Raw genomic sequence first — 9,990 nt, 5'->3', positions numbered from 1 at the left:
ATATCAGCGGTGCATTCGGTGGCTTGCCGTGCCGAGCGTTCCTAGCTCTCTTTGACAGTGCATTTTCCACCAGCATTTGCATCAGCAGCGCGGTAGATAGACGCTCCGCGTCAATCGACGTAGGTGAAAAATCGGTGCAGGCGGGCGGTTCCGTTATGTCGCTCTCTTTTCTATTTTTGCCAAGCATCATATATACTGTTCGATCGTCTCGTCACTCGAAACTGTAAATAAGTTTACAAGTATGTACTGTGCAACAGTTGAGCAACCGTAAAGTGAGATTAGAACATAAAACCATGCAATGATATTAGCAATGGGTACTTATTTCCTCAGCGCTTTTGTGAATTTCCTTGAAAATACATGTATATATGTAACTATCGTTGTCTTTCCCATTGCGTTTAAACTATGCGTCCAACAAAAGTCAAAGACGGTCCCATCGCAAGGAAAAACACCGAGCCTAGCATACTTAAGGCCTGAAGCCCAGCAACCAATCATGGTACATCTAAAAAAAAGTAGAATCCATAAAACAAGGATGGCGCAACAAAGCACGCGACAACTTCTAGTCAGTATAATGCCCAAAACGCTGGACGAATGGAGTAGTAAAGAACATATTACCGTGTTAGTACTATGGATCGAGGACCAGCTACCCCTACACGTACTGCTTCTGAAATTATGGACACGAACTCCGTTTCTGTGCGCAAGATGGCTGCGGAAGCAAAACTCAAGCGCTGGCTGGCATATGACGGCAAAACATGTGACATGTGAGATACCCAGCTTTGCCGGGCTTCCGAGACGATTCTGTCTGGGGCTAATTTTAGCTTTTGGAGTATGTTTCTATTTCCTAAAAAAAATGCGTGTTTCTTAATTGCATTGTGTGTGTGTTTTGCCTCAAAATAGTGGGGAATTCCATTATTTTCCAACTGCATCTATATATGACGTGCCCGCACAGTCATAATGATTTTTTTGATTTGTTTTTTAACACAATACAGACGCAGACGCTCATATGCTCCATGTACTCATCTCCTAAGACGTAGTAAGAGGATAATGTCGTCGGCCGTCAACATTTAATCTTGCAGAGCGTATGTATGCATACATATCCGTTGTGCATATACAATATATTCATTCATTCTAGCTATGTCGGTCTACTGCACGAGGTAGTTGCTGAGCGCCTGTTGAAGCACGCCCCGGAAGCGGCCGAGGTCTAGGGTGATGTTCTGGCCGTCCATGAGCGTCTGGCGCATGAACCCGAACCCTTTCTTGTGCAGCGACGTCGGGCCAGTGAAGATCTTGTGGCCCCTCGGGTACTTGTCCTTGAGCGAGCTCTCCTTGACGCCGATCTCGTATTGCACGTACCGGAGCTCTCCTCGACGCCGATCTCCAGTTGCGAATTGAGGGTGAATTTGCAACTGGATCAAACAAAGTTGAACCTCAGTTGTGAGCTGAGGTTGGACTTGTAACTGGGCGGGCCCCAATTGCGAGTCGGGGTGCACATGCAATTGAGACCAAAAAAATGTTGAAACCCAATTGCGATTCGAGGGTGGGTTGCAACTGCGACAAAAGAAGGTCGGACCCCAGTTGCAAATTGAGGGTAGAATTACAACTCGAATAAAGAAAGACAGCCCATGTTTGATGGTGGACAATCAACTAACAATGATGGAAAACAATCATGAATTTAAAAATTAAAAATAGAAAAAAAACAAAAAAAAAGTCATGAATTTGAAAAAAATATATGAATTTGAAACAAATGAAAGAAAAAGGAAAAAAAGAGAGAGAAGACAACGCACGAGGGGATGTGGGATTTGAAAAAAGAATCAGCGACCTACGGCCACAACAGGGCCCTCGCGCAAGTGACGCGTACGGGAACAACATCAATCGATAAAAAAGAGCATAGGTTTTTTCGAGAACGCCTCGAGAGGGGCAGGGAGTTCCTGCATTTCATTAAGAAAAAGGGAGTTGGTCCAATTTATAAGAAAAACTGGACCCAAAAATCTAATATTCTCGGCTAAATAGGGAAAACCGAATGAAAACCCAAAAAGAAAGAAAAAACAAAATGAAAAAAAGGCACTAAAACTTGGGGACAGGGACAAGAAAAATGCAGCGTCAAGGGACATCATCATAGCCGAGCACCTAGGCCCAAAGTAGTTAGGCGAGGGTCAAGTGCAACCAAACTGACCGCCACTCGCCGAAGGGAAACTGTTCAAATCGAATGACTCTTTTGTCTCGGCCACAAAGAATCATTTGCTAACATTATCTTGCGGAAAACATCCCGAGAGGTCCAACTTTGACTTCCCCGCGATCCTCACCAAAGAGCTCAACACCTCGATCACTTGCGATGAGAACAGTTTTTCTGGACATGTCCAGGTATGCTTGCATCTTTTTCTCGGGACCCTCTGCTTTGCTGACCTCCGACAGCTCATCAAAAGCCGCCAACATCCTATACTATGCACGCTTGAATGTCGGGATGTTACACGCCTTGTTCTTCTTATCTAGACGCCCGCTCCGCCGCCCTCCACTCTTCTCCCCATGCGAAGGCACTGGGGTCCCAAGCAGAGGTTGTGGACAAGCAACCTTGCTGAGAAAATCCTCTAGAGATAATGCTGCCACTTTAGTTTGCGCCACATTGGCAAGAACATTGCACACCTCAACCATAGGCTCAACCAGAACATCCAGTGCATTACCGAGCGGCTCCTCTGGACTCGGCATCGGACGTACAAGCAGGGCCGGCCCTGAGGGGGTGGCAGGGGGGCGGCCGCCCAGGGCCCCTGAAATCTAGGGCCCCCCTCCAGGGTTCGCAAGGAGCCCATGGCCCAGACCATAAGGAGGCATCGACCTAGACGCACGGAGAAATCCCTGTTTTCCTTCTTCCCATCGCGAGTTCGCCACTTCGCGACGATCCTATTCCCCCGAGGGCCCCGATCGCGAGTCGCGACGCCGATGTAGATTGCTCTCTGCCATGCGGCCGGCTGTTCTTCCTCCAGGTCCCCGGTCCCGTTGTGTTATCCCCCGTTCGCGAGATGCCTCTCATGTGCAAGACGAAGCCACCCCACTTATAAGGTCATCCCTAACCTCCTCTTTCTAGTTGGTCACGTTCATATGGTGCAACAGCAGTCAGATCTTAGAAGGTCTCGCATATGATGCAGTACAAAATTTTAATTTTATGTGCCCGTTGCTCTATTTCTTACTTCAATCTGGACTTTGTCGGCACAACACCAATCGCCTTATCTATTGAAAAAGTTGCCTGCTATGTGTTCGACTGTCGTTCTTTGCATTCTCTCTCCAAATCTTCATGATTGCAAATTTAACTTAAAAATTGGAAGAAGGTCTCAGCTATACACACATAACTTCAATCCAAACATGGTTATATAATAAATCCACTCAGACTCCCATAGTCGTCGGGTAGGTAAATGATCTTTTATTGTTGCAAATGAAGCTTTTAAACTTTAAACCTTTCATCTTGATGTTTGCCCTCTATCAGGTATTCGATTTGTCTAATTAAGTAAAGGAATACACTACTTACAATTTTTGTTTTATTTTGAAACAATAGACAATAATAAGTTAGGTAAAGGAATGAATCTAAAAAGAAATGAGATTATTATTTTGATTTTTATAGTAGGGGCTCCGGGTTGTAATTTCGCCCTGGGCCCTCGAAATATCAGAACCGGCTCTGGTACAAGGAAGTGCACCACGGAAGACGAGGAGGGGCCTCCAGGGCGTGGCAACCAGAGCGTAGCCTCCGAGCACATAGGAGTAATCTTAATGTCTAAATCATGCGGTTAAAAAGTTAGGTGTGAGGTAACTATTTCATATAAATATCAAATCTGTTAAACTTTTTGATTTATTTTTTAACACAGTACAGACGCAGATGCTCATACGCTCTCATGTACTCACCTCCTAAGACGTAGCAAGAGGATACTGTAGTCTGCTGTCAACAATTAACGAGAAATGGAGAGAAATATTTGGAAGTATGTGTGTGTGTATACATATACATGGTGCATACTATAACGGACGATGTATTCATTCATTCTAACTATATATGATATATGTCGCCCCCTCAAAAAAAAAAACTATATGATATATGTCGGTCTACTGCGCGAGGTAGTTGCCGAGCGCCTGCTGGAGCACGCCGCGGAAGCGGCCGAGGTCGAGGGTGATGTTCTGGCCGTCCATGAGCGTGTGGCGCATGAAGCCGAAGCCCTTCTTGTGGAGCGACGTCGGGTCGGTGAAGATCTTGTGTCCCCTCGGGTACGTGTCCTTGAGCGAGCTCTCCTCCACGCCGATCTCGTACTGCACGTACCGGAGCCCCATGGCCTCGGCGGGGTCGCCGTAGTCCATGCGCGCGATCCACTGCAGCCCGCCCCACGGCACCACCTGCACCATCGTCGCCCCCGGCGGCAGGAACATCATGTTGGTCAGCCCGGCGCCGTGCACCCCCACCAGCACGTCGGCGGAGTTGATCTCCGCGCCGACGCGCGAGATGGGGTCGCCCACGTCCGACTCGCTCACCGCCGCCTCGAACCCGGCCTCCTCCGCCACGCGCAGCATGTCGCCGAGGTTGAGCAGGATGCGCGTCCGGTGCCGCGCGATGATGAGCAGCCGGGGCTTGCGGCCCGTGCCGTCGGCGAGCCGGGTGGGCGCGTCGCGGGGCAGGGAGAGCGCCCGCCGGATGAACCGGGTGAAGTCCGGCGTGGCGAGGCCGTCCGGGCTGCGGTCGCGCTCGATGATCAGCTCCCGGTGCGCGCGGAGGCTCACCACCGCGTGCCGGAAGCAGTGCGTCTCCCCTTTGGCGGCGGCCGCGGCGAGGTCGAGGGGCGCGTGGCGGGAGAGCTCGCGGAGGAGCTTGTCGTACTTGACCAGCCACCAGGGCGCCACGTTCGCCATCACCAGCTGCACGTCGCCGCGGTACCGGTGCACCGTGTTGTAGAGCGGGACGAGCACGTCGGAGAAGTCGTGGAAGATGTTGCCCGTGTACCCGCCGATCGAGAACGTCACCGCCGGCACGCCGTGCGTCCTGGTGCACTGCGGCGGTGGGGGCGTCGACGACGAGGACGTCGTGCGCACGGTGATCTCGGGCACGCGGCCCATGCACGTCTGGTCGCCCTTGCGCGGGTACGGCCGCACCTTGTGCGACTGCGCGGCCGTCGCGGCGTCGACGACCACGACGAACGACGACGCGTTGGCGTCCATGCGGATGTCGCCGGTGAAGTCGCACACGTCGCTGCGGCGGTCGGAGAAGTCGCACAACGGCGGCAGAGGCTGCTGCGGTTGGTCCCGGGCGGCACCTGTGCAAGCATGACGCACGCCACGTTAGTTAATCAGTTCGTTAAATAATGTGGCACATGTTACGAATTAAATGCGATTGCCACGTACGTTCCGGTTCCGGCGTCTCCAACCTCCCCGGCGTCGGCAGCTGGTGCTGCTCCGTCGTCGCCGGCTCGGCATGGAGCTTCATCATCCGGCCGCCGGCCTTACGGGTCTCCCCCTCTGGAAAAACAAAACGTGCAGAGACCGTGTCGCGTGTCACGTCAAGGTGTCAAATGGACTTTGGAATTCTCCACGTCGTGCCGACCGGCCGTGCGTGCACGATGGGTTCGGTTGGCCGGTTAGTTGGTTTCTTCTTACCTGGCATTGGCAGCAGCTGGTCCTGGTCGTGCCGAGTCGTCGTCGCAGGCGTCGGCGTCGTCTCCACGGCCGGACGCGCGGTGATCACGGCCGCCGTGGGCCGCACGACGTCGTCGCGGACCACCTCCTCCGTCGCACCTGCCAAATTGCCAATGCCATGCCAGTTCGGTTACCACGTCAACGTCTTGCACACTCCATGATTTATTCGCGTCATTTTCACTCGCGTCGTGGGCTCGTGTCGATGCCATGTTTTCAGTTCGTCCCGCGCACGAACGAACGTACCTGGTGTAGCGTCCTCGCCGGCGCCGGCGTCGGCGCCGTGGCCTTGCTCTGCCTCCTCCTGCTCTGCCCTCTCGGCGGCGACGGCGCTGCTCTCCTGGATTATCACCGTGTCCTTCACCCCTGCGACAAGAAGTACTCCTAGAAAATTAACTTCACGCAGACAAAAATAGTACTTGTGGCCGGCAAAATATGATAGTAGTTGCGACTGCTGGCTACGTACATTCCGTCTCTGTCTTCTCGCCGGCGCTCTGCTCCGGCTGCCGTCCATGGGCGTCTCCCTGCTTTGGCGCGACGTCCACCAGGAAATCCCGGCCTAAGCCGCGGGGCAGGGAGGAGGAGGAGGGCTTGACGGTCTTGACGGCCGACCTCACCGGCGTGCTCCGCGTCTCCTCCAACCACGCCATCTTGGGGCTCACTGCACGCACCATAGTCTTCTTCAGTTCCAGAATCCAGAGCAACCGGCAATGGAAAAATATGGCCGGAGCAGCAAGCAATGCCGGCGAGAGAGAAGGCAACTCACGTGTGTCGAAGACGGTGGACTCGGGGCGGGTGGAGAGGAGGAAGGTGACGGAGATGAGGAAGCAGCCGACGACGATGGACAGCAGCCGGAACCGCTGCGACTCGAACCGCACGCCGCCGAAGCCCTGCTGCTTCATGCCGCCGTACGTGGACAACCACCGCTCACGACAGCTCCTCTGGCTAGCTAGCTCGCCGTCCGTGGCATGCAAGGGCCGGCCAGTCACAGCAAAACGGCTTGCCGTGAACTGCTAGGTCCTCTATGGGCATGCGGCTTGGTGATGGAGAAGAAAGTAGCCGAGCGTGGTAGCCTCTTGTCTGGCAAGAAAATGGGGTGGCTGCTTATAAGTATTATCTTGCTGCTTGTGCGGCTGTCCCGTGGAACAAGGCAAGGCAAGCACCAATAATACCGACAACGCAATATTCACTTTGTAGCAGAGTACTATTCATAGTAGTATTTACTGCAGAATAGCAGATACGAATACGTATCTACACCACAGCCGTTCCAAAACGGGTAGAGAGCGTGTGGTCAAAATTTCATCAAGTTCGACCACGAACAAATAAAAATACATATCATATGATTTTATCATCGTAGCGTACCCTACTCGTAAGAACGCCTTGTTCAAAGTTTTTTTTTCACAAATTCAATAGGAAAATACAAAAATCATGAACTACTTAATAAGTACTACCTCCGTCCGGAAATACTTGTCATCAAAATGAGTAAAAAGGGACTTATTTTGATGACAAGTATTTCTGGACGGAGGGAGTATTGTAAAAACAAATAGTGCACCCTCCCTTTTTATTGCCAAGTTTAGTATAGTTAAAGATTCCATGTGTATGTGGGTGTGGGGTTGATGCAAGAGCATGACCCAGCCATGTTCTCCCCTCCCTCCCTCCCTTCTAAATCCCGGGGCACGCTACCGGTGTATGCACATAGTGGAGGACCATGCTCCTCTTCTCATCAGTTTGCCACGCGTCTTGAGTTGCTGGTCATGGCCTTCTCTTCAATCAAAACACTAATATCTCATTTTTTTTTTGTTATTTCTTCTTTTTTTCAACACAAACACAGTACATATGCAGACTCATCTCTAAGAACGCACATACGCACACCCCTACAAGTAATTTCTTCATTTGGCAGACAACTATACCATGCGTATGTGGACGTCAGCTAGTCAAATGGCGTGCACCAAAGGGCCAAACGGCGGAAGCTTCCAACACGTCCAAATCACAAAAGGGAAAGAAAGCTCTGGAAATTAATAGGAGACGATACTAGCACCAAAAAATGAGCCGGAAGACAGATTTGTTTGGCACGTTTCGGGGGAACTGCGTCCTGAAATCCTGCAGTAAATCCATGGAATCTAGTTAACCAATGTTGCGCAGAATGCCTCTTCCCCATTCAGAAACACATGCGGATTTGTCTCTCTCTAGTCTCTACTGGTGTCTGGCGTGGCTGCCGGCCGTAATGGATGGATCGGTCCACGGCTCCACGCTGTGATTCCTCCGCCAGTTTCAGACTTTGAGGCACGTACAGGCAAGGCCTGATGTTGATGCAGCGCCAACCAGTTACTGTGGACTCGTGGACAAGATATAATACTTGGAGGAGTGGTACTTATTGTGCCGGAGCCTCTGAACAAAATAAGGAACAAAAGGTGCAGCTGCTCTGCGTGTCTTTGGCAAGCAGCATGAATCCATATAAACGAATAAGTGAATGTACCATCATATATCTATTAACAATTTTCATTTTTGTTTGGCAAGACTGGAACCATTAGGATCCAAATCCATCATACGTAGTTCCAAATTCCGCTTTATAAAAAGCGTAGTAGCAACGTACGTGCTTGTGCTGTCTCCCAGGACTAACTATCGTTCTTCGGTTGCTGGAGGAATGCAGAAAGACACAAGGATGGATGTGCAAGCCATACACGCATCACTCGCTTTTCTCTTTTTGTTCTGCAATCATGTCATGAAGCATACATAATCATCGATCACAATGATGCATTGATACAGCACCAACCGAATTATCAGCTTGGAACTAATAATTTCAACACCGTACGTACGTGTGGCAAACCCAGATATCATTGTTTGGAAGGTTCTCCTATCCCTGAGAGGGGGAAGAAAACATGCCCAGATCAATTGGCAATCTGTGTGCGGTGCTAGTATTCCATTGGTATTTTATACGTGTCTGTTGCATGACGTGCATCGGTGCGCGGCACAATCTTCGTATCCTTGTCCAATATATACATGTGTATGAACAAGCTTTTTGACCCATCCTGCCGTGTATAGGTCATATCAGCATCTGTTCATCATGCAAAAGGAAAAAAAAAAGAGCCCTGCAAGAAGAAAAAAAGAGAAAAATCCTATCGGAAAAAACAAATGCAAGGGATACGGGAGCAACTAAGGAAGGAGTACTCATAAGGGAACCCCCAAAAGGGTCACCTTGGTGGGCTGAGATCGCGTCACTTGGTGCGCTCTCAGTCGCCGTCACGTGTCGCGCTCTGGATACTCCCTTCGATTTTACTTTTTAATATTTTCCGCATGTGTTTTCAGTTTTTTAGACGATTTTTTTGGCTTTTCGGTTTTTCACCGAACTTTCTTAGCTTTTTGGACAAAAATATTGCAAAAAATAATCAGAAAAATTTGGAAACAAAAAATGTGTTTTCTATTTTTTTTTTCCGCAAGAGGCATGACCTCTCAGAAATAAAAAAACATGAAACGAAAAAACAAGTTTTTTCTTCAGCGAGAGGCACGGATTTGCTTTCAAGGGTCGTGCCTCTTGGAAACGAAAAAATGTGTTTTTTTTTCTCTTCTGCGGAAGACAAAGATTTACTTCTGATGGAGGCAAGGATTTTTCTTCCGCGAGACACATAATTGATGCCTTTTTCAAAAAAGTGAACAGGTTCCTGGTTCGATTTTTTCGTCCATTTTTTTTGATGAAAAAAACTTCGTCAAATCCTGTCAACATGGCATAAAGATTTGAAGATCTTGATGCGAGGAATCCAACAATGAAAATGGTTTAAGATTTGAATGCGTGATTTAAGAGATAAAATATTTTGAATAAACAAAAAAAGAAAAAACTCACAGGTTGTGACAAGTGATGACATGTAGTGCGTCACTTGTTGTAACCTTAGAACGTGATAGTGACCTTTATAAATAGTGCCTTTTATTTCTGCCCCCCAAATAGTGCTTTTTATTTGAGATGATACAAATAGTGCTTCTTCATTAGTGATTTCGAAGGATGGCACCGCTCCAATCTTCCTCAATAGCAAAGGTAGGCCGAACCAGGCAGGATCATAGTTTTAAATAGCCTGCTATAGCACACTCCGCTATAGTTGTTTGAGTATATTATCGTTAAATGATTTCATGTATAATTTGTCGTTATAGCTCAGCTATAACTGTTTTTAAAGGTTGCCGTTATATGCTATAGCCTGATATTTAAAACACTATGTAGGACCCGTTCAGTTGGTCTTGGGCCTGCATGGATGGGTACACAACAGGTTTCCACAATTTTCTCAAGAAAAAAAGGGGTTTCCACGAATAAAAAATGACTCGACGACGATACTATCCCAGCCAGTGCTCGCC

At 49.2% G+C, this 9,990-nt stretch overlaps 1 protein-coding gene across 1 annotated transcript; it reads right to left on the bottom strand.

Moving 5' to 3' along the window:
- Positions 1–3,917: 3,917 nt before the first annotated feature.
- Positions 3,918–6,755, bottom strand: LOC125542331 (alpha-1,3-arabinosyltransferase XAT3-like). The gene is made up of 6 exons (XM_048705318.1): positions 6,419–6,755; positions 6,119–6,313; positions 5,899–6,018; positions 5,617–5,754; positions 5,365–5,478; positions 3,918–5,276 (listed from the first exon to the last, which is right to left on the bottom strand). Exons 1-6 carry the CDS (start codon positions 6,552–6,554, stop codon positions 4,081–4,083), a joined length of 1,899 nt encoding a protein of 632 aa, XP_048561275.1. The 5' UTR covers positions 6,555–6,755; the 3' UTR covers positions 3,918–4,080.
- Positions 6,756–9,990: the final 3,235 nt, after the last annotated feature.

This window comes from Triticum urartu, chromosome 3, assembly GCF_003073215.2.
Source record: "Triticum urartu cultivar G1812 chromosome 3, Tu2.1, whole genome shotgun sequence".
NCBI classification, from domain to species: domain Eukaryota; kingdom Viridiplantae; phylum Streptophyta; class Magnoliopsida; order Poales; family Poaceae; genus Triticum; species Triticum urartu.
Note: the sequence above shows the minus strand (reverse complement) of the source record. Positions and strands in the feature narration are given on the sequence as shown.

Excerpts from the sequence above, each read along its gene's own strand:
- LOC125542331 (XM_048705318.1), bottom strand. The coding sequence starts at position 6,554 with ATGAAGCAGCAGGGCTTCGGCGGCGTGCGGTTCGAGTCGCAGCGGTTC. Across the intron at positions 6,314-6,418 it reads GTCCACCGTCTTCGACACAC|TGAGCCCCAAGATGGCGTGG; the intron begins GTGAGTTGCCTT and ends TGGTGCGTGCAG. Across the intron at positions 6,019-6,118 it reads CGAGAAGACAGAGACGGAAT|GGGTGAAGGACACGGTGATA; the intron begins GTACGTAGCCAG and ends TTCTTGTCGCAG.